Source organism: Saimiri boliviensis, chromosome 5, assembly GCF_048565385.1.
Source record: "Saimiri boliviensis isolate mSaiBol1 chromosome 5, mSaiBol1.pri, whole genome shotgun sequence".
Classification (NCBI taxonomy): Eukaryota; Metazoa; Chordata; class Mammalia; order Primates; family Cebidae; genus Saimiri; species Saimiri boliviensis.
This window is the reverse complement of record NC_133453.1, coordinates 41,119,210-41,146,449: the sequence shown is the minus strand read 5'-3', so window position 1 is coordinate 41,146,449 and position 27,240 is coordinate 41,119,210. Positions and strand designations below refer to the sequence as shown.

Sequence of the window (27,240 nt, the reverse complement as noted above, 5' to 3'; positions counted from 1 at the left end):
TAAATAAAATAATTTTTAAAAATCAGACATATTTAAAAATATGGGTTCTTTGGCTATCCAGTATTTGAATGCTTAATTATAATTTTTACATGTTGAATGGATATTAAGAGTACCTCACCAGGCATCTAAAACTGCCATCATAGCAAAATGAGACAATGTTGAAAAGAAAAAATATTTTCTGGAATGAAAATATATTCAAGTTGATCCATATTCAGATGTTTTCTGTTTAATACTTCAGATTGGTCTTTTGTCCACATTTGTTTAAAACTGTTATTGTAACATTAATGTATACTATTGGATTGTGCCTTTGTCATGAGTTGAGAAAAGTAGTCCTACAAATGTGAAAGTTGTTACCACCAAGGCATGAATGTATAATTGTATTAAAGTTGATCATCCACAGAGGTTTGTTTGGATGTGCTTTATATTATTAGCATTGTTAAAACTTCAGATTTTTTAAAAGGAAGCCATTTCTGTCCATACTGCTAGTTTGGGTTTGTATACAATAAGTCGTCACCTAACATGTCAGTAGGTTCTTGGAAACTGGGATTTGAAGCAAACCAATATAACAAAACCTTTTTTTCCCCTCATCATTGTTTTTTAACCAAGTGACAATGAACAAAACGTTATTTGAGGACCTGCTGTTTGTCTTTTTGTTTAAAGTCACAGGATGTTGAGGACTTACTGTACATCTTTTCATTATCCTCCATGTCTTTTCAGATGAGCAACTTTGAACCTTTTCTGTACAAATACATATCTTCTCCCTTTTAAATTGCTCCATAAACATTTGCATTATATCCACTTCTTCTGTTGGCTTTCATAAAGAACAAAATCTCTAACAAGTTCATCTTTTCCCCCTTTTCCGTGCTAATTCTCAGGGATCTATAATCCTTTAGCTCCTTACAAGACTTGGTCAGGATATGGTGTAATCTATTTTTCTTTTCATTCATGTACTATCTAAGCAACCACCAAGGTCAAGGAGGGTCTAGGTAATGAGGATGTAGGACAACAATACAAAGTCCCAGCATGATGGTATAGAAATGTTTAATACATTAAACTTTTGAGGTAAAATACAAAACAAAAGGTAGTATTCATAAAAGAGCTTATTTTATTTTACTTAAAGGTCTTTAAGAGAAACAAACATTAGAAGAGATATAGATAGACCTCATCTGTAAACTCATGTTGCTCTTTACAAAGGCAGAGATCCAGCAGCTGTTAAACTAGTTAGTGATAGAGACGGGCAGAGTCACCAGAAAAGGTCATTTTAGTATCCTGCTTAACGGAACTTAAAAAGAGACTACAACTTAGGTATATTTAAGACACCTAAAAACTTGTGGCTTGTATGCTTTAAACAAGACTAAGGTAACACCAGAGATGTGTGGGTGACTGCCAATCTATGTTAGTTCCTCCTGACTACATCTATTTTTTAGCACTGGGGAAAGGAGTCACAGCAGCACAGTTCCAATTCCATCCAGGCCTGCCTTCCAGCTTCCTGAATTTTTTTTTTTTTTTTTTTTTTTTTTTTTTTTGTCAACTCCTTTGATGTCTGTTGGCAACTTTTTATAGGTGATAGAAAAGCCGCCTTACTAAGGTTCTTTCCAAATGTTCACATAGCTGCTGTTCAAAAGGATGAAGGATACAAATTAAGTTTTGACTTTGTTTCCTTTGTTTTCATATTTCATCAAAGTGAGTTAGAATTTAATTACTGAACAAATAGAATTCTAATTTGCATCCAAATACCAAGACAAACAATGTTACGAAATGCTAATAATTACACTGCAGTGTTTTTAAATTTGAGATGGGTCTCCCATGTTGCCCAGGCTGAACTTGAACTGGCTTCAAGGCTTCAAGCACTCCTCCTGCCTCAGCCTCCCAAGTAGCTGGTACTACAAGTGTGTACCACCACTCCCAGCTCTGCATATAGTTTTGTTGTTGTTGTTGTTGTTTTTAAGATAGGGTCTCACACTCACCCAGACTGGAGTGCAGTGGCACAATTCCAGCTCACTACACCCTGCACCTCTCAGGCTCAAGTGATCTTCCTATCAGCTTCCTGAGTAGCTGGGACTATTGGTGTGTACCACCACACCCCACTAATTTTTTGTATTTTTGATAGACAGGGTTTTGCCGGGTTGCCCAGCCTGGTCTCGAACTCCTGAGTTCAGATGATCCACCCGTCTTGGTGCATATAGTATTTTTAAAATGCATTTTGAAAGGGTAATGTGAACAAAAGTTCAAATAATATAAAACTGCAGATTCCAATCGGCCCACATAGTTGAACCTCTTCTTGAAGGCATCAGTATCACTAGTTTCTCTTGCATCCTTAGAGATAATTATATGCATATGCAAATAAGATATTTACACACCACATACCTTATTACACAAGTGGCAGTACAGTTTCATATTTTTCATGTAACTACACTGGAAAAATTCCATGCCTGTTCATATACCTCTTCCTCATTCTTTGCATAGTATTTCATTTTTTAAAATTGTATTACATTCTGGTGTAACGCAATTCATCATTACTTTTCTTTTTTAGATGGAGTCTCCCTCCAACTTCCTGGTTCAAGTGATTCTCCTTACTCAGCCTCCCAAGTAGCTGGGATTACAAGCATGCGCCACCACACCCAGCTAATTTTTGTATTTTAATAGAGAGGTTTCACCATGTTGGCCAGGATGGTCTCAATCTCCTGATCTTGTGATTTGCCCACCTCAGCCTCCCAAAGTGCTGGGATTGATTACAGCTGTGAGCCACTGTGCTCGGCTCATCGTTACTTTTATTTTGAATCTTATCTGTGTAGCAAGCAGTGCAGTGAGAAATTTTGTGGGCAGAGGAAAAAAGTCCTTTTTGCATCAGGTCAGGTCCCCAGACTAGCCAAAGAAAAGCTGTGTAATCTATTCGGAAGTGCTGGAGATGTGCTACACATCAGAAAGAAAGAATGGAGAATTACTGATCACAACTGTAATCTCAGTTTCTATCACCCAAAGCTGTGTGAGCCCAGACAATCATTAAGCAATCTGGGTTCGTTAGATAGCTTCTAAATAAAATGTCGTTCAGTAAAAAAGTAAGATTCAGAACCCCTGAGAAGTTCCAGCTAACATATACTGTGTAATATTTTATACATTAAAAACAAATATCTCATTTGGTCTTAACCCAGTAGGAAAAAAACATTAAAATATTTTGTAGTTGAAATAAACAGACCCTAATATTAAAAACTATGACCAGGGAAGTAATTTTAAAACATCCCAAAGGAAGGTTCTCTAACTTTGTAAATATTATAAATACTGCAACAGAAGCTACCTCAAATCTCTCAGCAAAAAAAAGAATATAATTAAATAGAAAAACTAGCATAAGTCACCAACTATGTGCCTGCCCTTGAACTATCTTTCTGCATTTTGGTAGTCCTGTTTTAAATATGAGGAAAATAAGCTTCACAGATAAATGTTATTTTGTCTAAGACCATCCAGTTTGATTCTCCATTAAACAAGATGAATGTTGAGTGCACAACTGTAATCTGTTACTTCCAAGTTTTCTACATGACTCTAGATTTATACTTTCTATCAGTTCAATTGCTAAGAAAAAAAAAATGATGAAAAACTGACCATAAATACTGTGTACACTAAGAGGAGTTTTGTGTTTTCCCTACTGAAGGACAAGGAATCACTAAAGAAGTTCTTTGCTTAGCCTAAGGTAACAAAGATCAAAATCTGATAATTAAATGTGGCTAATATAAACATTCCTTTTCTGACAAGACTTTTTTCAGCTTTGTTGACCTGAGTAACTTATCTGTTTCCAAAGACACTTAGAAAACTCAGAATGTTTTATATGCTTTTCCTTTCTTATTTACTATAATTTATAGGGCATGAATGGATGGATTCTCTTCAATAGAGAAAATTATTTTCTCTAATTAAAATGCACCAAATTGAGGTACTAAGAGATTGCTTTAGATGGGCACATTTATGTTCAGCAAAGATGATCTGCTTTTCAATGACACTGCAATATAATTACTAGGTACAGAACAAAGAATAGCAGAGATCCATACACAATGGCTCACTGTCTTCTATGACAACACTATTAAGATCTCATTTATTCATTCTTTAAGTAAATGTTTCCTAACATTCAAAATTTTTTTTTAAAAAAAGGACAGACCTGACAAACTGGGTGGCAAAAAACGTCAGGATCAGATTAAACATTTGTTTTGGACTAATTACAAACTAATAATACAAGTCACTATCAAGTCCAGTTGATCTCAGTTGATTATGTGTGAAAACACCCTGTGAGGTTCATTAAGTTCCTATACGAAATCCCAAACATTCTCAATCAGTCTATAAAGTTGGGACCTAGGTATCTGTACAGAAAAAGTTCCTCATAAAATTCTGCTTCTAGGCAAATGTAACAGATACTATTAGTTACTCATGGTTTTCCTATCAGAACCATGATTTTAAAAACGTATCCATTCTGTCCCCATATACCCCTCATGAGGCCTACACTTCTACTCTCAACTCCAGCAGACCTTACTGCCCTAAGTGTTATTCCAGACCCTTTGCCAGTGACTGGCTCAGGGATAGACAGGACTAAGTTATTTTAGAGCAATGAGACCTTAGGATATGGAAAGTGAATTCTGGGAAAGCTTTCTCATCTTAGGACGAGGCCCCTAGAATCCAGCCTGACTCTTCCGCTGCATGTAAATGAAGATGCAGAAGGCTCCAACTGCTACTGGCAATCATCCCATGACCACGAGGGTAGCCAGACTTAGGAGGATGCCAATGCTGTGGGTGAAAAGGGGGTGGGGTGCAGAGGCGGTCTCCCAAGGTTCTTGATGATATTACCGAATCACTGGATCAGAAACACTGCAGCCCATTCTATCTATAAATTTCATGTATTGTGATTCAATATATTTTCTTATTATTTAAGTCATTTTCAGTTGGACATTTAGTGGTCAGCATCTGAATGTTAAAGAGTGGTCCCAGCACAGCATTCTTTAATTATAATAATCTGCATCAAGTAGAATCCACACAAACACCCCTTCTTACTTATATAATCTGTAAATCTGATTTATCTTTCCTATTTTAACAAAATATTTAAAGATTAATTTATATCATTATACCTTTAAAGTATTTGACCTAAATGTTATTAAACTGTTTATGTGCATTGCATTCACTTAATTCTTTACTCAGAGTTCTTACTGTAGGCTTTGTCTTGAATGTGTACGACCATTCGTCGTGCATAGAAGTCCCTATATTCCTCTGGTAATTCGGCCAGTGTTTTCAAGGCTCTGTCCAAAATTTGTGCAGCTCTTGATGCTGCTGTAGGATCTTTGTTGCCATAGGTATCTGTTTTATCATAGCATTCAGATGGAAGGTGCTTCCAAAAGATGTTCACTCCCACTCCAAACTCTTCAGAAATTACATTATGGAACCATAAAGCTGGAGAAAGTTTAAAAAACAAGTTAAAAATAAAACCTACAGTTAAAAAAAAACCCAAAATGTCAGTGAAATATCACGAATTGCATATAGCCAATGTTAAGAAATAATTCTTGTAACCAGATCCCTTCGTTAGCACACTCCAGGCTTTTAACAGAATCATTTTAACTTTTATGAATTGCCAACAAATTTAAAGTGTCAATAGCACAACCCTTACTTTTAAAACCTTTAGAAATAGCAATTTTTCCTTTAAACTTGAAAGACATAATAAAGATATATTTGTTTTGCAGTTCTCTAATCTAGGGCTGTGTTTTGTGTTACTTGTTTATACTTCCTGAGTCATGCAACCACATCAAAGTGTTTATTTTTTGGTACACAGAACATTTCAATTACTTGAGGAGTATCTTTGACCTTCTCTGATTCACTATAATACCTTTGTCCCCGAAGACTTCCTGTTCAAGCTGCAATTTAGTCTTCTAACTTGCTTAATTCTGTATTCATTATGGCCTCCTTCATTTTATATTTTGAATGCAATTATAATCATCTTATATTTCTTTCAGCTCCTTTATAAATAGTATATAAAACTACAGCAAATATTTTGGTGGTGCAAATGATAAGTAAACTTTTATCATATTATATACCTACACTAATCACATTAAAAAACCCTTTTAATCCTGTGAAAGGGAGATTAAATTTTAGAAACTTATTCTAAGAGTGTTTAAGGAAAAACAAAAGCTTAACATATTTTGATTTGGAAAACTAATTTTCAAACATGGCTTTAATCTTAACTACACTTTCTTTCAGAATCTTTTCTTCCTTATTCAATATAATAGGAAGAAAATGCTAAGCATTCTGTTGAATTTAAACCCAAAGATAGGAATTTTGCTTTTGTTTAAAAAAATATGCAAATATTCAGTATTTCTGGTTTTTTTTCTTTTTTTCATAAAACAATTGCATGTAGAATAAAGGAATACCACACAGACCTTAATCATGTTCCCAAGATACAAAAACCAAAAATTTAAATTTAAAAGATGGCAATGGATTTGAAGACTAATATGTTGGTTGCTTTCAATGAAAATAAGAGTTAAAAAGTCAATCAAATTTTTATAGATGATCAATTATATGAAAGACATTATATCAGGCTCTTTGGGAGAAGACAAAGATGAACAAAACATGGTTCTTTGTCTTCAAGGAATTTATCATCTAGTCCCAAATGAAATCATCAAATATCTGCCTTTATTAATATTTACTTATTTTTATCAATGAAAAGAAGTATTAATAATTCTTAATATATTAATTTAGATATGGAACTACAACTATGAATAGAATTTATTAATACAACCCTTTAATTTTAATTATGATTTTTATAATCTTCAAGAGTTCATTTTTAAGTGTTACTTATAGATGTTAATTACCTTGCTGTGGTGACTAACAACATTAAAACTTTATGAACTTTCAAACTAATGCCTATTAATTGAACAAAGAAATTAAGTGACACAAATCCAGACTGTATAGAAAAATAATGTACACAAATGATACCATAGGTATTGAGATTATAAAATTTTAATACTTAATGAAATCTTTCATCTCTTTTGGCCATGAAAAATATTTATCTTTTTTTGATAAATATTTAAGTGGCACAATTCTAAAATACATGAATATTTTAAAAATAATTTACAAAACCAACCAATACAATCTTTTCCCAGATATAAAGTATCTTACTTGATGCCATTTAATAAAATAGAGGATAATATTACTTTTAAAACATAATTTAAAAAACCAACCAGTATAATCTTTTCCCAGATATAAAGTATCTTACTTGGAAAATTAAAAAAACGAATTAAAAAAACACATTAAAAAAAAGTGTCTTACCTGATGTCATTTAGTAAAATAGTTTAGAGTATAATATTATTTTTACAGGTTGCCCTTGAAAGCAAGACTGTTAATTTAATTTATTTACAGACAGTGTTGCTCTGTTGCTCAGGCTGGAGTACAGTGGTTTCATGATGCCATGGCATCAACCTCCTCAACCTCAATCTGCTGGGCCCAAAAGATTCTTCTGCCTCAGCCTCCCAAGTAGCTGGGACTTACAGATGCACACCACCATACCTGACTAAATTTATTTATTTATTTTTATAGAGACAGGGTCTCACTATGTTGCCCATGCTGGTCTTGCACTTTTGGCCTCAAGCAATCCTCCCACCTCAGCCTCCCAAAGTGCTAGGACTGTTAACTTATAATAAGTTTGCCTAGGCCTGCTTTAAGCGTATACACACACACACACACACACACACACACACACACACAGTTTTGTCTAAAAATCATCTTGTATAGGACAGTATACATATAACAAATATATGTTTGTACTAAGAAGAAATCACATGAAGGATGAGTGACAGAGTATATATTTTATAAATAGCACATTACTGAGGTTTAAAAATCTTACCAGGAATGAATAATACATCACCAGCTTCAAGGGAACATTCATATCTTCTAGCCTTGGAAAAAAGTGGATATTTAGCCAAGTCTGGGTTATCTATATTCAGAACTTCTGATTTAGTACCTAAAAAGTTCCAAAAAGGGATAATGTAGATTCAACAAAGTTAGCATTTAAATAAAAGTAATCGCAAATATACATTTGAAAATTTATTCTTTTCTATACAATTACTTACTATACCCACACTGTGAGAATTACTATGCTACTGACATCTAAGACAGTTTTCAGTGACTCACTCTTTAATTCTGATGCCTGATACCCATGTAATATAATTAAGATAATCTCAAAATTTGAACCTGTTATTACAAATATACACAAATACAATGGAGAATACAATTAGGAAGACATCCTGAAGTATTCTTTTCCTGTAAGAATCAAGAGATTTCTCAAAGAGTAACTGAATAGCCTTTAGAAATATAAACTTAGAAAAAAAAACAAAAACCCTACCTTTTAAATATAAATACTGGGCATCTCGAGGACTGAAGAGTACAACACGCTTTTTTCCTGTCACTTGTATTAAGAAATTATCCATTACCTGAAGACCAATAAAAGCTTATGGGTAATTATTATCTAAAATTCAAATAAATAGAACCAATGACATTCTGAACTTTAACTGCAAACCTAATCCTTTAATGAGACGACTTACTTTACTTAGGACTCTTACAGTCACCTAACAATAAAAACATTTGTATTCCATGTACAACTGGGCCTTAAAGACATTTCTGCAGTACTGCCCTAAAATGGGAAGGCTTGGCAAATTAGGAAATGGGGAGTCAGAAAACTATCTGCCCTTGTCATTAACTGACAGTTAGCATAGTTAAGCCTATTTAAGGCTCCCCTCGGTTAATATTTACTACCTGTTAAGGAATGCTATAAGCCTAATATTAGACAACAGAGTAAAAGCACTTAGAAAAATCAGATGCCAGGAAAATACAAGGTACTGCTGCAACTACTGCTAAACTTTTAATGTATGTTCAACCATAATTTCATTATAGGTATCTTGATTTTCGAATTATTTTTAAAGGAATATAATTTCACAGATTTTATTTTTTTTCTTTTCTGCAAACTATGGTGATTTATGACAGATTTTCTTAATATATATTTATTATTGGAGCAATCTTTCCCTGTGAATGCAACAGTACACTTTCTTGGTAAAGACTGCGAAAAATGTTGAAGGCAGAGCCACATAATTCTCAGCTAAGGATTTAAGATAAACACTAAGCAAGATGCATTCATGACTTTTTACTTCTACCCAAGCATTCCTCCTTTTAGTACTAACCCTTTACTTATGTATACTATAACTATACAATCAACCTAGCATTCCTCTGACTTAATTTTATAAGAAAAGTTTTATATATTACATTCTATTATAATTCTTTTTTTTCTCTTTTTGAGACAGAGTTTTGCTCTTGTTGCCCAAGCTGGAGTGCAATGGCATGATCTCGGCTCACCGCAACCTCCGCCTCCTGGGCTCAAGTGATTCTCCAGCCTCAGCCTCCCAAGAAGCTGGGATTACAGGAGCCTGCAATGACACCTGGCTAATTTTGTATTTTTAGTAGAGATGGGGTTTCCTCCAGGTTGGTCAGGCTGGTCTCGAATTCCCGACCTCAGGTGATCTGCCCACCTCAGTCTCCCCAAGTGCTGGGATTACAGGCGTGAGCCACCGCGCCCCAGCATTCTATTATAATTCAAAGTAAAAGGGATACTACTTAAAATTTAAAACATAATTGTAGAGGCTGGGTGCGTGGCTCACACCTGTAATTCTAGTACTTTGGGAGGTCGAGGGGGACAGATCACTTGAGGCCAGGAGTTCAAGACCAGCCTGGCCAACTTGGCAAAACCCCATCTATACTAAAATTACAAAAACAAATTAGCTGGGTGTGGTGGTGCATGTCTGTAATCCTAGCTACTCAGTGGTTGAGACACAAGAATCGCTTGAACCTGGGAGGAATTGGTTGCAGTGAGCTAGGATTGTGCCACTGTACTCCAGCCTGGGTGATAGCACAAGACTCTGTCTCAAAAACAACAACAACAACAACAATAATAATAATGATAATAATCATAGAATGTAGTTACAATGTATTACCACATGATTTTCTCACCATGTCATTAATATAAAACTATAAAATATGCTAAGAGTTTATGTCTATTTCATTTAATTACAGATTTACTGACTATGGTAAAATCCTCCCAAGAAGTTCTCAACTGAATTATAAAACACACGTATAAAACATTATAGTGTGATTTAGAACTTAAAAAAAAAAATTTCTCTTTGGAAACTTGTCAGATATTAACCTTCCTTAAGTTTCTCTACTTCCCAACACCAAACTATATACCAGACTAGTATTTTTAATGTTTTTAAAATACTTATAGATGTGTACACAAACTTAAGCAAACAAAGTAATACCATCAATAAATAATCAAGATCAATATTGCACACATTTTGTTGCCCTATAAATACAGCAGATATTTGACATTCTCAACTCATATATATCCTAAGATCTTCAGATATCCTCAGATCTTATCATTGCTAATGACTCAACAAGCTTCTGCCATTTTCCTGAATAATGTAACTCTGGAGAGAGCTATGGATCTCTGGGTGGCCAGAGTCATGTGTACCATTTACACCTCCTCATATTACAAGCTTATCACTTTTTTCAATACAGTCTCCCCGCTTATCTGATGGCCATTTTTCACATGCAAAAAAATCACTTCATAAAACTTGGTATATAAATGATGATGAATCAAGAATTAGGACCACAGAGCAATACAAATGTGAGGAACCAACTAGGCTTTGCCATTAGCAAAATAATTCACTCCTGTATCACTGCTATGTAGAGTACTTATTTTCAAAAGTCATGTTTCAGCAAATTACACAGATCTTTAGGGGAGCCTGCAGGAAGTTAAAACTGTGACTGTTAAATCTATAATGCTAAAGATCTATTGTAGCTTTAGATATCTCATATATGTAGCATACATCATAATGAGTCCAAAGTTGTAATCCTGGTGAACTAATTCGAAAAACACTGGAAAAGAATTGTTCCTCTTTGAAGAATTCTGGAAACTTAATATCTCCTTCCAACAAAGGAAACTGCTTTCTGATATCTGCAACATCCTGTATTTACAGAAACATACAAAGAAAAAATTAAATTAGACCCTATGATATTAAGGAAGAATGGGGCAAAACTTTGTTCACTGCTTTAAAATACTATGATGTGACCATGTGCCAATATATGATCTTTCTCCCTTCCTCCCTTCCTCCTTTCCTTTCTTCTTTCCTTCTCTCTCTCTTTCCTTTCTCTTTTCTTTTTTTTTTTTTTGATACAGAGTCTTGCTCTGTCATCCAGGGTGGAGTACAGTAGCACCATCTTGGCTCACTGCAACCTCCGCCTCCTAAGTTCAAGTGATTCTCAATTCTCTTGCTTTAGCCTCCTGAGTAGCTGGGATTACAGACATGCGCCACCACATCTGGCTAATTTTTAGGAGATGGGGTTTCAACATGTTGGCCAGACTGGTCTCCAACTCCTAACCTCAGGTGATCCACCCAACTCAGCCTCCCAAAGTGCTGGGATTATAGGCGTGAGCCACCTTACCCAGCCAATATATGATCTTTCAAATGAAGAAATATCAGGCTGAGTAACAAGATTGCAGATTTAATAGTATCACTACCATTAAGCTCAATATACTTCATTAATGGAAAGGTTCTTCCTACTTTAAGCAAGAATTACAAAATTGTTGTCCACTCTAATATTCGGGAGTCAACACCCTCAACTAACATTACTAGTCATCGCCTACATAAAATCTGTGAATTCTACTGAGGGAAGGGACTAAAAGAGAGGGTAAACAACTAAACGGTGAAATTAATGGAAAAAAAATCCCGTTTGATCATTTGGGACTACTCCTTAACATGGCAGCCATACTGATTTGACTCTGAGTACGTGTCAAAACTTACACAATAAATTATTTAGGATTCTAATAATTATTTTTGGATTAATATTTTATTAGCTAAGTCACCACCTATAAAATATACAGTAGAAGAGATTTCTTATTGCATAGCGATTAGATGACTATAAACACTAAGATTCTAAAGGCCTACCTGAATACAAAGTAATCAATTTTTAATCATCTTACCTCTTATTTAGAGGCACAAATCACTGAGAAAAAAAATGGAAAAGGATAAACGGTATATGTCAGGCAGTAAGTATACAAATTACAGTGTTGCCAGTTAACATATATACATCCATTTAGATTTTAAGCAATTGTTTACCTTCAGAATTCTTACCTTTCTAGGATCTTCTCCAAGTGACCGTAAGTAGTATTTCTCATCCTTAAACATCCCATAGAAAAATAACATCAGCAATATTTTATTTTTTTAAATGTAAAAATGCTAAGATATGTATAGCTATCAGGTATTCATAATAATCAAAAGTAAAAAAAGAATTATGTACTCAGAACTATGGAAAAAAGTAAAACACCTTAATTTCAAAAATATTACGAAGTAAAGAAGTTAGGAAACAGATCTTAAAATCTGACCCAGTTAAGTAGTTTTCTAAAAAGTTCAATTATCACCGGTCATGGCGGGTCACACTTATAATCCTAACACTCTGGGAGGGTAGGGCAGGAAGACTGCTTATGTCCGAGAGCTCAAGACCAGCCTGGGCAACAGAGTGAGACACCATCTACAAAAAAGTTAGCTGGGTATGGTGGTGCGTGCCTGTAGTCCCAGCTACTCGGGAGGCTGAGGCTGCAGTGAGCTGTGATAGTGCTGCGGCACTCCAGCTTGGGTGAAGAGCAAGACCTTGTTTCAAGAAAGAAAGAAAAAAAAAAGTTAATTTTCTTACCCTTTCTACTAATGCTCTCTGGTGGCCATATGAAGAAATGTCTTTAATATGTTGCTCATAATAATGACTGGATCCTTAAAACATTAAGTAAAATAAATTCTAAAGACAATATATACATACCATCTCTAAAGCTAAAATGAGTTAGTCTTTCTATTTCAAATTATTTACTTATTTTAATAGTGTTTTAATACTTATCAAATATAATACAAATGTACAGTAACAAAATACTTTATGCTTTTAATAATATATATTTTTAAAATCTAGAACACTGTAGTTTATAAATGTAAGCCTATCCCTGCCTATAAGTTCTAAAGCCAAATGCTTAAGATTCAGCTCATGTATGAATTAGAAATATATAATTTCATCGTAGGAAACTTAAATTGATCATTTAAAAAATTATTATTTAAAATTTTTAAATTGTTTTCAGACAGGGTCTCATTCTGTTACCCAGGCTGGAGTGCAGTGATGCAACATGCCCACTGCAGCCTCAACCTCCTGGGCTCAGGCAATCCTCCTGCCTCAGCCCTCCAAGTAGCTGGGACGTTCAGCTAATTTTTTTTTTTTTTTTTTTTTTTTTTCCCCTCAAACTCCTGGACTCAAGTGATCCTCCTGCCTTGGCCTCCCAGAGTGCTGGGATTATATGCATGAGCCACCGTGCTAAGCCAAAAATTATTTATACTTCACCAAGTACCTAGAGAACTGTTTGAACTATAAAACATTCACCGTTAGAAAAGTGAGACCAAGTCAAGCACATAGGCAATCCAAACTCAGAATTCTGCCTCTTTCACCCAGTACTGAGCATTATAACACAAACTTCAAAAGATCATCATATTTATCTTAAGACATAAATTGATGAAGTTTCAATTGAACTCTCAGATTCACTGTTTTTCTATTTTTAGCTACCACATCAGATTTTCAAAATATGTTCTTCAAAATTCTGAGGGTTTTCTATAGTTCTAAGATTTAAAAAATAAAATTCATGCAGCAGACACAGAGGTATACTTCTCAGAAATCCCTTCAAGAAAGAACTCACTGCTTAACTGCAAGAAGTGTGATTAGCTTAGAGCTACCAGCTGTTAACTTCTTTAGGTCCACCTCAGGATTGGAACCCAGGTCATGCTCTTCTTGGGGTAGTCCCAACCAGTGACTTAAGATGGTAAACAACTTGAACGCTGCCACCCAGTGCAGGACTTTTCTCACAGGCCGTCTGCTCAGGAATTCCAGGATGAGTTGGCAGAGACTGTCAGATCTGTATCTACATCTGACGGCTTCCTCACCTTTCCTTTCCCAGGTATTTCTATTTAACAAGCCTTTTCCACTCCTAATTCCATCTCAGCATCTGCTTCCTAGAGGACCAAACTGACAGTTCATGTTGATCTTGTTTACATACTTTCCATAATTTTTAGACTTTAATCTTTTACCATGTGTCTGTTTCTTTTACTTCACATTTCATGGCTATTTAAATCTTTACCACTCATTACCTTTAGACACAAAAGTACCAACTGAATATACATGTTCAAAGCATGGCTATAAAGTTAGAAAACAGTTCTCAGGTGCAACTCATGGGATCAATTTTAAAAGATATTTTGGTTATATTACAGAATCACAGACCTACAGAGTTTGTGGGGATTGTGGTGGTAATCTAGTGTAACTATTACCTGACAAGAGAACTGTAAAAATGCAGTGGCACAAATGCAGACAACAGCTTTATTCAAAGCTTAAAAAGCATTTTGTTTTTAAAATGTGCTTTTGAGTAACACAGTGAATTTTTTTTTTTTTTTTTTTTTTTTTTTTTTTTTTTTTTTTGAGATGCAGTTTCGCTCTTGCTGCCCAGGCTAGAGTGCAATGGTGTGATCTCGGCTCACCACAACCTCCGCCTCCCAGGTTCAGGTGATTCTCTTGCCTCAGCCTCCCGAGTAGCTAGAATTACAGGCATGCGCCACCATGCCTGGCTAATCTTGTATTTTTAGTAGAGATGGGGTTTTTCCATGTTGGTCAAGCTGGTCTCAAACTCCTGATCTCAGGTGATCTGCCTGACTCAGCCTCTCAAAGTGCTGGGATTACAAGCGTGAGCCACCGCACTTGGCCAACACAGTGAATTTTTAAAAACATATTTATATACAAGGCCTTAATGCCTTACTCAAGGTATTTAAATTGAATTATTTAAAGCTAGACTTTAAATTATTTGCTACAATATTTGTTCACGATTAAATACAGAAGAATTCTACTTAATTCTTCTGCATTTAATCGTGAACAAATATTGTAGCAAATACAGAAATCACATTGATAACAAGAATATGGAAACAGGCTAATAGTCAATAGATATGAAAATGAAGTTCTCCATTAGCATTTGATGTTGGCATATCAGACCAGAGCATTTTAAAAGGAAGTAACATTAATAGCTAACATTTAATGAGTAATTTCTATACATGAGGCATACTGCTAAGTATTTCACTGACTTTATTTAGTTAATCCTCACAAACACTTTATAAAATAGGTACTATTATTACCCCTATTTCAAAGATGAGTATACTGAAGTACAGAAAAATAGTTTGGCCAAAGTTTGAGAGCTAATGAATAGCAGAGCTACAGTCTATGGTGCATCCAACTACATCTTAAGAATGTCTATCAGAGAAGGCTATAGCTCTTGTATATTTAGCATCCTTTCATAAGAAAACCCATTTAGTATACAGATATTAATGACTTCTTTTAAAAATGTTAAAAGCAATTACCTCTGAAATAAAGAATTCTTTGTGCTTCTCTTCAGCTGCCCTCTGGACCAACTGGTCAAAAGGTAAAGTTCTGAAATAAACATAAAAGAATCCTTGGGCTTAATAATAACAGATCAACTAGTAAGAATGTAATCACTACACATAAAGGCTTGTTGCAGTTGGATATAATCTCCTGTTTTACACTATCTGTAATTTTTATTATAACCTATTATGTGAAATTCTAACTTTTCAAAATTCATTGAGCAGTATGCTTACTTGACCTAAGTTGTCTAAAATTTCGAAATCAAAGATTTAAAACTCTATGGTTCTAATGGATCCTTCTAAAGATCAATATTCTTCTATTCCAAGTTATGACAGAAAAATGTTCCTATGGTATCTGATTACCTTTGCAAATACACAGACTGTTTTTAAGTGTCATGGCAAAACAAATTTTATGAAGAGTGGGGCAAACTACTCATGCTACTTTGGAAGAGAAAATACACAAATGGTCCCATGAAGATAACCACCCTCCATTCTTCCTGCCTTTTGGCACTATCACAGAACACAGAAGCCAGTAACACTGCTCTCATCCTTGCTTCTGAGGAATAGCTCAAGGAGAATTCCAATGAAGTGAGCAATTTTTATTCTTCAAAATTTCTGCCCAAATGCCTGTCTCATTCCATCCTGATGAACAGGGCTGAACACGGTAGAAGCAAAGTTTGTTTTCTTTACATCACACTCTTGAGCTAGAAGGATATTTTTACTCCAGATTGCTTCTATCCCTTCACTTTCTAGAATCAAAAGTACTGCCCTATAAATGAAGATTATAATGTGTAGGTAACAAGACAATGAAGTCCTCAAAAGCCTCTAGGTCAAAAGCTCCTCCTCTGCTCCCTGCACTGCATTCCTGCCTCCAAACTTCTGATTAAAAGCTGAAATCTTTTCAGTCTTACTACTAAATATCTTCCCACTTGAACTCTGTACTGAGAAAGTGGAAAGGAAAGGTTAGCTAAACACTTTCTCCTTCTCTATGAGAAGATGACCTGGGACCAGCTTACTTTTTCCTTGCACTGTTTTCCCAGAAATATACTAAGTAAAAACAAACATGGTGTGAACCCATGAATTATGCTGAATAAAAAAAAAAAATTAAAGAAAAATGTGGAATGTCAGTTGCGACATCAGGTAACACTATTGTAAAAATAACCTTTGGTTGATGAATTATGTCTGCACTATGTGGCTTATGAGTGGACTATAAATACTTGTTCAGAAGTAGAGGATTTGGCTTTCCTGTGTATAGTGCAACTCTCCTGAGTACAGCCCTTGGAAGAATGCAGAAGCTAAGTTCATGGGGTGTTTCAAGCTACTGGTTTCTGTGGCCCGTGTGTCTTACCTAAGCTCAGGTGTTTCTATACTACCTCCATCGTCTCATTTCCTTACAACCAAGCTGTAACTGGATGAGTCAAAAAATAGTCCCTCGATTTGTATAAAGCAGGCATCCCCAAACTGCGGCCCCCCCGCCACACTTCAGGAAGGGGCACCTCTTTCATTGGTGGTCAGTGAGAGGAGCACAGTATGTGGCGGCCCTCCAATGGTCTGAGGGACAGTGAACTGGCCCCCTGTGTAAAACGTTTGGGGACGCCTGGTATAAAGGCTGCACTGATACTATCCTGCTAGAATGCCATTTCCTGCCTTATATCCTCCTGCAAAAAGCTAAGGGTATCTGATGCCAGATTATGGATTGGTGGGTGCTGTGAATGTCAATCTGAACTTCAGGCTACTCCTGGTAATTATGTAGAGTGAGCATTGCAGGAGAGGAAAGAGGGGTCTGCCACTACTCAGACCAATGCAGAGTACGACTTCTTGGTCTATAAATAGTGTCTGACTAACTAATTATCAACAAATTTACTTGGCATTCTCCTACTCAATGTTTCCCATCTGTGACCTCACCATATACCCTTCATTCTCTCATGCTTTCATTCTTCAAAGCATCTTTGAAGGGTCTGGGCCAGTATGGAAGCCTATCTGGACCATAGTTACTACTGTAATTGCTGCATTTACCCAGGCTTAGCTTTCTTACTAGGGCGAACACAGCAGTATTCTTCAGACCTTTAGAAAAACAGAGCAGAATAGTGACCCTGAATAAGCAGACAGAGTAGCTCAGCCCAGATAAGCAGAAATGGAGTGCCACCAGCAACTTTCTCTCTCAGGTAGTGGTACCTGTCATAGCTTCTGCTAAGCCCAGATGGGGGAGAAATTAGGTATATAAATTAGGAAGTTGTTTGACTTTTAAAAAAATCTATCCATGTTTCAAAAAGAAGGGCACTGGTTATTAAAGTGCCATTTGTCTGGACTGGCAGCACCAATAAGGAGGGTAATGTCAAAGGTTTAATCACAGACTCTGTGGAGTCAGGGAAATTTGAGTAAACACCTTGGGTTCCATCAGTTCAAGCTATATGATCCTGAGAAGTTACTTAATATTTTTAAACCGCTCTTTCCTCATTTGTGAAATTATTATTAAAAATATCTACCTCACAGATTGTTCTGAAGTTTAAATAAGTAATATAACCTAGATTGCTTGGCACAGTACCTAATATAATAAGTGCTGAGTAAAGGACAGATGGTGGGGTTAACAGCAATGATAACGTACCCTTTTGCAGCATGCAAGTAGTCATCAACATTTTAAGAAAGAAGAAAAAAGCCCTTCACTGTCTTGCTCCCCATTTGGAAAAGGCTGTTTTATAAAATCAAGATCAGAACTGATGAGAGTACAACAAACAACAAGAGCAAGATGATGACAGGAATTACAGGATGTGACAGATAGATGTGGCAAACCTTACATGATGAGACTTTTTAAAAACAATCTATGACCAGAAGAATGCCAACAATATCCTTTCACCACACAGGGTTCTTTTGTCCAAACTCTCCTAACTCTGACCAATGAGCGCTACCAAGAAGAAAGAAGTAAAAATTCATATTTGCTAATGTATCAATCTTCCAATGTTTGATAAAGCATAATAGCAATCTCAATTTGAAGTGATAATCATAACAAATATGTGTGTACAGGGTTTCTTACTTTCTAATCTCTCTCTGGCCTAGATGCATTCCTTCTTTCCTACTGCCTGCTAAATGCTAAAAATGACTAAACCTATTTTTTTTCCTCCACTAAAAAAAATAATCTTGCAACTTTTTAGTAGCTCTAGTGAAAGGCTTGGAGGAAGCTGCGATAGGAACTATTACATAATGTATGTGCTTCAAAAACAAGTTTTGAAAAGTTTAAAAGACATGACAAAACATCAAGGCAATTCAAGATGAAGTTTCAATACTCGTTTGTTATGGCACTGGACTCCCTGGAAAATAAACATCATTAATTGCTGGCTGAAAAACACTCATCATTCCGGTATTTTTAATCTGATAAAAAATGAAAAGTTCTTACACTTGGAAAAACTTAGGGCAATTAAATTCAATTCATGGCCTATTAATAACTAAAACCATTACGGTGAATAGTCAAAGGATTAAAAACTGAGCAATGCTTTGGCAGCTGCTATATGAACTTGGAAAACTAATGAGAAAGTAATGGCTGTGGACATTAGAAGCTCTGTTTAACTCATCTCTAAATTGAAGTCTTGTGAACTACATGGCTTTTCAATAGACTGAATTTGCTGGGAACATCACATGCTCAGAGTTTGAAAGCTGTTTGTTTTTAATTTAACAATTTAAATGAAACTCATGGGAATAAATAGCAAACGAAATCTGCAAGATGACAGCATTTAAAACTTTCATCTTTAGACAATGAGCAGCTTTTGTCTATTTCTTATTTACTCTTAAGAAATTCCACAGCACACAATGACAATTGTGAAAGAAATTAAAGGTATTTAAGATTATTTTATCAAAAGGGAAAATTAAGTATGATTTTTAAAAGTTATCTAAGTTGACGAAAGATTTTATCAGACATAGTTTGTCCCGGTTTTCTGGAGAGGGCAGAAAAAGAAAACAAGAGCCTTTTGGAGTTTCCTGTTCTAGACAACAGTTACTAATGTGGTAGGATCAATTAATTAATCAAGCACTGAATGAACACAGCACATCCAACTTCACATGTAATCTAACCCTAGTTATAGAAATGTTCTCTTCCTTCCACCTCTCCAGAAGGTATTGGGTATATACCGTATTTTTAAAAAATGTTGGCCACGCATGGTGGCTCATGCCTATAATCCCAGCACTTTGGGAGGCCGAGGCAGGTGGATCACTTGAGGCCAAGAGTTTGAGACCAGCCCGGCCAAGATGGTGGAACTCTGTCTCCACTAAAAATACAAAAGTAAGCTGGGCATAGTGGCATGTGCCTGTAATCCCAGCTACTCGAGAGGCTGAGACAGGAGTATCACTTGAACATGGGAGGTGGAGGTTGCAGTGAGCCGAAATCACCCGCCTGCACTCCAGCCTGGGTGGTCGAGTAAGATTCTGTCTCAAAAAAAAAAAAAAAAAAAAAAAGTCATTGTATAATTATGTAAACTTAGAATTCTTGTCTTTTAAAAACCACTCTTTAAAAATCAGTAAGCTATTCCATGATTACATCAAACCAGCCAAAAGATGAAATGCCATATGGTCTTTGTATAATAATGCAAAAATATTTTAAAAGTTTTAAAAAAGTTATTTGTATCCCCAGAGTAAACCTCAGAAGAAAATACCTATATACAAAGTTCTTACTAATGAAGTCCATCTGTGCAACTGCAGCAACATGAATCTTTACTTTTCTCTTCCCTCCAACTTGGCTTAGGTAATCTGCCGTCCATTTGCTTGTACATGGCCCCAAATCAATTCCTTCCAAAACAAGAGGTTTTCTCTGTAAGAGAGGAAAAAAATACAACAACAAAATTCATGAAAACCAACAACATATCAAGAGCTGTATTTGGCAACATGGAGACAAATACAAGTAAGATCGACTCTTGCTACCAAGATGCTCGAACTCAAAGCTTTTGACAGTTCATGGTGTCACTAAAACAAGAAGAGGAGCCATGCGAAATATCTAGAACAAAATTTGAAGATTAGAAAAACAAAACAAAACTGCAAGACCATCAATAATGACTAAAATTTGTACTTTATAGTCAAATATTTTTGTAACTTTTAATTTTGATGTCATTTCAAACTTATAAAAATGTTTTAAGAACTCTACAAAGAATTTCCACAAATGCTTTACACCGATTCACCAATTGTTAACATTTTGCACATTTGCTTTATGATTTGTTCTTACTGTCAAGAGGAGATATTAATAATTGAAATTAAACATAATTTAATTTTTGAGCCCATTTCGAGGTTTAATTGCTGACACCATGCTCCTTTATCTCTAAAAACTTAAGTATATTTTCTGAGAACAAAGACATTCTCTTATATAACCACAGAATAATTACCAAAATTATATTTAACATTGACGTAGGCCGGGTGCAGTGGCTCATGCCTGTAATCCCAACACTTTGGGAGGCTGAGGCGGGCGGATTACTTGAGGTCAGGAGTTTGAGACCAGGCTGGGCAACATGGTGAAACCCCATCTTTACTAAAAATACAAAAGAAACAAAAGTTAGCTAGACATGGTGGTGCATGTCTGTAATCCCGGCTACTCAGGAGGCTGAGGTGGAAGAATTGTTCCAACCCAAGAGGCGGAGGTTGCAGTGAGCTGAGATCAAACCATTGCACTCCAGCTTGGGTGACAGAGTGAAACTCCATCAGACACACAAAAACAAAACATTGACATAATGCTACTATCTAATCTACAATCCATATTCAAATCTTCTAATTGTTCTGATGATTGCCTTTAGCATTATTTTTTTCCTAGCCCAGAATTCAATCTAAGATGTCACATTGCATTTAGTTGCAACGTCTCTTTTAATCTGAAATGTTTAATCATCAGCCTCTTTATCTTCTATGATCTTGACATTTTGGAAGAGTATAGGCTAGCTAATTTGTAGAACACCCTTCAAATGGGGTTTATCTGAAGTTTCTTCATAATTAGACTCAAGTTACTCATTTTGGAAAAGGAATGTGCCACAAAAGGAATGGTGCTGCCTTCTCAGCATGCCACATCAGGTGGCACATGATGTTTTGCTATGATGAGTGCAAAAAACAGTGATTTTTCTAAACCCCATCATTTCTTCTACATTTATTAGTTGGCATTCTAGTATCAAAGTAAGCTCTAACTTTTCCACTGAATTATTTTATTCACTGGGTAATAATCTAGTGGTATAATTTTGATGCCCAAATTATCCCAGATTTGATCAGTAAGCCCCTTCAAAACGCTACTTGTGACTTTTTAACCTGGGCACTTCCTTACTTTATGGCAAAATGACACAATCTGACATCTTTTATACTTTTTCTGCCCAGCCCTATGATCAGTCATTTCTTAAAGTAGCTCTGGTTTCTTCATAGTGGACAGAGCTAGGATATATGTGAGGATCTATGTATACCCCACAATTCATATTCCTATTCTATTCAGCTCTCTCTCCATATATATCCATATATAAAATACATGCACACACACATATACCTAATAGAGGTATGTATGAACCATAAACATTTCAAGTTCATTATAGTCGACTGAATTTGTAATTCCCATTTTCAACAGTGAGAAACCTAGTTCCCATCCTTCTCAATGTTTAATCACTTGCAAAATCCCAGAATTCACAGGAAGTAAAGAATTCACAGAATTTGCTTTTGCCACTGTTAGGTCACACCACTGTAAAAAAACATGTCTACAGCAGGTCCTCAAATTAAGTTATAAAACAGATAAGAAAAAAAAAAATCAATTCCTAGCCAGGGCCACTGTCTGAGTGGTTCTTCCATTCTCCTCACATCTCTGTGGGTCTTCCCAGGAACTCTGGTTTCCTCCCACATCCCAAAGATGTGCACGTTAGGTTCACTGGCATGTCTAAATGGTCCTAGTATGAATGAGCACGCGTGTGTGTGCATGTGTGTGTGAGTGCGCCCTGAGATCGGATGGTATCCTGTCCAGAGTTGGTTCCTACCTTGTGCCTGAGCTGCCAGGATAGATTTCGGCCACCTGTGACCCTGAACTGGAATAAGCAGGTTGGAGAATGAAGGAAGGAGTGGATACAAAATATGTAAAACAAAAATTTGTAAAGCATATGATAATCATACAAGTGCACAATAAACAAGGCAGTATGAAAGCACTCAGTGAACTTGCCACATTTGTTTTTGAACTGTTCAGTGGTAGGAGGCACTCCTTACAATTTTCCATTTGTAAACATTTATTCCTTGATTTAACCCACCACTATAATTACCACTGTTGGACAACAATTCACCAAAAATTGAGTAATTATTTGTTTTTATTCATCTTTCTTAAATGTCTACGGAGCTCATATTTATTTCAATGTTTAACATTAGAAGTATTTTGGGTCTTTATTTACAAGTTTGATGATGTTTTTATGGCCATAAATATGCTACTGTAACTTAACTCTTGTTCATATCAACTGACCTGTGGTAAAAACTGGTTTCATTATAGGCCATTTCCCTTAAAGTTGCAGCTTCCAAGAACTTACGGAGAACATTAAATGGGGACTTATTGTACTAACTAGAATTCAGTTTGTTTTCAGTTTTTTGTCTTAGATTGAGGACATATAATTAAAGTACTGTGTTTAAAAAAAGTGACATGGGTAACTTCTCTCTCTCCCATTTAAATAGGTTCATCATGTGTTACTTTTTATATTCTATATTACAGGTTTTTAAAAAATAATTTTTCATCCTTGTTGATTTTATGACTTTAGCATGTAAAACATTAATGTGATTCCCCAAATCAAAACTATACAAAAGTCACCCCATCCATATTCTTCCATCTCATACTCACACATCCCCTATGCATAACCGATTCTCCTTAATTTTTGGCTTATCATTCCTGTATTTCTTTTCTGCAAAGTGATCAAAAACGTGTATTTCCCTCTCTCTTCCTTTTTTTACATAAATAGCTTACTATATATTTTGTAATTTGCTTTTTAAAAAATTCATAAATATATCCTAGAAATCACCACTCTCAGATCAGATATCACCTTTATTCTTTTTTACATCTTAGTATGCCTCAGTGTAAATGGGTCATAATTTATTCAGCTATTCTCATCTGCATACGCATTTAGGTTATTTCCAATAATTTGCAAGTACAGTAACACTATGTAAATATTTTCACATTTTTGAAGGTATATCTTCAGAATAAATTCCCAAATGAGGAATTACTGGGTCGTAAGTAAACACGCATAGTTAGATATGCCAAAAGAGTTGTACCATTTGGTATAAAATTTGACAGTGCCAGTTTCTTCACAGCCTCACCAAGAGAGCACTACCAGAGCTTTTTTAAATTGTTGCCAATATAATAGAGAAGAAGTTGTATCTCAATGCAGCTTTATTTCTCTTATGAGTAAACTTAAACATCCTAGTTTAAAGGCCATTTTAATGTTGCTTTTTCTCCCCTCAATCATTTGTTCATTTTTCTACTAGCTTTTCAGCCTTTTACCACCCCCTCACTCCTTTTTTTATTTTGAAACAGAGTCTTGCTCTGTTTCCCAGGCTGGAGTGCAGGGGCCCCATCTTGGCTCACTGCAACCTCCACCTCCCAGGTTCAAGCGATTCTTCTGCCTCAGCCTCCTGAGGAGCTGGGACTACAGGTGCCGGCCACCACGCCTGGCTAATTTTTGTATTTTTAGTAGAGACTGGGTTTCACCACGTTGGTCAAGCTGGTCTCAAATTCCTGACCTCATGATCTGCCTGCCTGGGACTCCCAAAGTGCTGGGATTACAGGCGTGAGCAACCACGCCTGTGCCTTACCCCGATTTAAAAGTTCTTTCCATACAAGGGCTTTGACTGTCCTTTATATGAGATATATGTTGCAACTATTTTCTCCTAGTTTGTATTTGTCTTTCAAATTTGCTTATAGTGTTTCTGGCATACAAATGTTTCATGTAGTCAAATTTTAATCTATTATTACACCTGAATTTTGAGTCATAGGTAGAGATGCCTTCCATTGACCTAGATTATAGAGGAATTTACACATATTTTCTTCTAGCACCGTGTAGTTTCATTTCTTTACATTTTTCTGATCCACTTGGGAATTTATTCTTATGTACAGTGTGAGATATAAATAGAACTTTATCATTTTCTAAATGACTATCCAGTTGCTCCAGCACCATTAGGGCAGTGAAACTCCTATGTATAATACCACAATGGTGGATTCATTTTATTATAAATTTGCCCAAACCTATGGCATGTAAAATATCAATAGTATACCCTAAATGTAAACTATGAATTTTGGGTGAAAATGATATGTCAATGTAGGTTTAACAATTGTAACAAATATACCACTCTAATGAGGGGATGTTGATCATGGAGGAGGCTATCCATGTCAGGGCAGGAAGGATATGAGAAATCTCTGTCCCTTTAGTCAATTGTGCTATGAACCTAAAAAGACTCTAAAAAATAGTCTATTTTTTAAAAAGTCATTTTTTGCCCTAGGGCTTTTTGAAATGTCATGTTTATTACACACTAAATTTCCATATGAATAGATAATTCTGAACTTTCAATTTTATTCCCCTGGTCTATCTATTCATGTACCTGTACAATATACAGATGAAGTTATTGTAAAATGTTTACAAAAAATCTCATAGGCCTATGTCCCCCTTATGCTTTTTAATGTTTCCAGATAGAAAGGTAGGTCATTTTTTTTTCCAAATTTTGTTATTAATTTCTAGTTTCACTGCACAATGGCCAGAGAAGGTTGTTTGTAATTTTCAACTTTTTAAAATATAATGATGCTTTCTTTGTGACATATGTCTTGTCTGAAGAGATTAAATTACAAAATACCTTTTGCAAAATTCCTTTTGCTCTGCATCTTAAAAGGCACTTCCACATACATTAATCTTCACAACACTGCCTTTTAGGCAACTTATGACTAGCACATTCTGAGATGGGAGGGGTGGAGTGTCTAGAGACAGGGAGAGCAAGAACAACCCATCTAGTACAAGTCTCCAAATAAAGGCTTGAATCCTATACCAGAGGTTGCTATCAAAAGAAAAACTTCATTCCTCCCACGCCACTACCTTCGCCTTTCTTTTCTATTTTTTTTTTTTTTTTTTTTTTTTTTTTTGATCGAGGGTCTCTCCCTCTCCCACATGCTGGAGTGCAGTGACAGGATCATGGATCACTGCAGCCTCAACCTCCCGGGCTCAAGCAGATCCTCCGACCTCAGCCTCCAGAGTAGCTGGGAAACAAAGCCTGCCACCACATCTGGCTAATTTTTATCTTTTTTGTAGAGACGGGGTTTCGCCATATTGGCCAGGCTGGTCTCGAACTCCAAGTAATCCACCCGCCTCGGCCTCCTAAAATGTTAGGATTACAGGCGTGAGCCACTGCACCCAATCCCTGACTTTGGTAACACTCAGAACTGTAGTTTTTTTGTTTGTTTGTTTTTTGGTTTTTGGTTTTTTTGAGATGGAGTTCACTCTTGTTGCCCAGGCTGGAGTGCACTGGCACAATCTCGGGCTCACTGCACCTCTGCCAGTTGGGCTCAAGAGATTCTCCTGCCTCAGCCTCCCGAGTAGCTAGGATTACAGGCATGCGCCACCACGCCCGGCTAATTCTGTATTTTTAGTATAGACGAGGTTTCTCCATGTTGGTCAGCCTGGTCTCGAACTCCCGACCTCAGGTGATCCGCCTGCCTCAACCTCCCAAAGCACTGCGATTACAGGAGTGATACACTGTGCCTGGCTCCAGAACTGTAGTTCTGTGACCACCCTTATAAATGCAAATATCAGGTAAGAAAATTGCTAGGGTTTTTTTGTTTGTTTTTGTTTTTTTTTTTACCATAAACAGACTTACTGTAATGCTGTGGATTTTTCCTTTCAATACTTTCTGTTTTTCTTAAGTCTGGACTCCCTTGTAAAGCACTGCAAGTAAAAGCACTTTTTGTTTCCCTAATATTTCTCTATTCGTTTTCTTTTAAAGATCTGAAGTTCTAAGAACAGGTATAAAAGACTCCAATGTCGGAACTAGAACCTAAGTTAGAACTCAAGGCCAGTAGGAGTTTCCCGGGGAAATCTCATTGCTTTCCCTGTTGGCTCAATGGAGTGAAAAGCTGTGCCTCCAAATCCATTAATTCGGAGTAGACTGACAGATGTGGAGTGGAGAGCTTAAGCAAAATACCTCTCGCATTCAGCTCTCCGCCATCGTCTAGCTCCCTACAAACATTGGACTTTCTCCGGAAATTTCAAGAGAGGAGCCAGTAGGCGTCCCCGGTACCCCCGCCCCTTGGCCTAAGGGCCAACCAGTCATCTGCTGCAGTCCTGCGCCTCTTTCCCACATCCTGGGTCTCTAAAAACCAGTTCCGAGCAGTACGAATGGTAAAGACGCGTCTCTCGCTGGCTTCCCATGATTCCGCCCCGCGCGAGGGCCTCACCTGTGGGTAGAGGTGCTTCATGAAGTGCTCCCGAGAAACGCCCTCCAGCCGGGGTACCGGGAGGTGCTGCCCAGCCATGGTTGCTCACGCCTGCCCTCTTTCAGTCCTCGGAACTTCGGTTCTAAAGGGCTCCTCAGCGCCATCCGCCCGGAAACACGACCGACAGAGAAAAGGTCCGCGAGGCCGGCGGACTCCAGAGTGGCTGGCTCCGTGCGCGCGGGGGGTTGCCGAAGGGCCTCGGCCTGGGCTGCGTGCTGGAGAGCGAGGACGTGGCCGACTCACCAGAGGCGGCAACAAGCCGCCAACTTTGCTTTCCAGTCTCCTTCTCCGACA

At 36.5% G+C, this 27,240-nt stretch overlaps 1 protein-coding gene across 3 annotated transcripts; it reads right to left on the bottom strand.

Annotated features, from left to right (window-relative positions):
* Positions 1-403: 403 nt before the first annotated feature.
* TYW5 (tRNA-yW synthesizing protein 5) lies at positions 404-26,991 on the bottom strand. 3 transcript variants are annotated; one of them, XM_074399301.1, is made up of 9 exons: positions 26,908-26,990; positions 20,870-21,012; positions 20,150-20,304; positions 15,489-15,558; positions 12,198-12,242; positions 10,893-11,030; positions 8,363-8,450; positions 7,865-7,981; positions 404-5,421 (listed from the first exon to the last, which is right to left on the bottom strand). In XM_074399301.1, exons 2-9 carry the CDS (start codon positions 21,005-21,007, stop codon positions 5,165-5,167), a joined length of 1,008 nt encoding a protein of 335 aa, XP_074255402.1. In that variant the 5' UTR covers positions 21,008-21,012; positions 26,908-26,990; the 3' UTR covers positions 404-5,164. The 3 variants fall into 3 exon arrangements, with proteins under 3 accessions (XP_074255402.1, XP_003925732.1, XP_074255403.1); XM_003925683.4 differs by lacking the exon at positions 20,870-21,012 and having other exon boundaries at positions 26,908-26,991; XM_074399302.1 differs by lacking the exon at positions 12,198-12,242.
* Between the last annotated feature and the right edge of the window lie 249 nt (positions 26,992-27,240).

Excerpts from the sequence above, each read along its gene's own strand:
- TYW5 (XM_074399301.1), bottom strand. The coding sequence starts at position 21,007 with ATGGGGTTTCACCATGTTGCCCAGCCTGGTCTCAAACTCCTGACCTCA. Across the intron at positions 15,559-20,149 it reads AGTAAGAACTTTGTATATAG|AACTTTACCTTTTGACCAGT; the intron begins GTATTTTCTTCT and ends TGTTTATTTCAG. Across the intron at positions 7,982-8,362 it reads CCAGTATTTATATTTAAAAG|GTACTAAATCAGAAGTTCTG; the intron begins GTAGGGTTTTTG and ends GGAACTTTTTAG.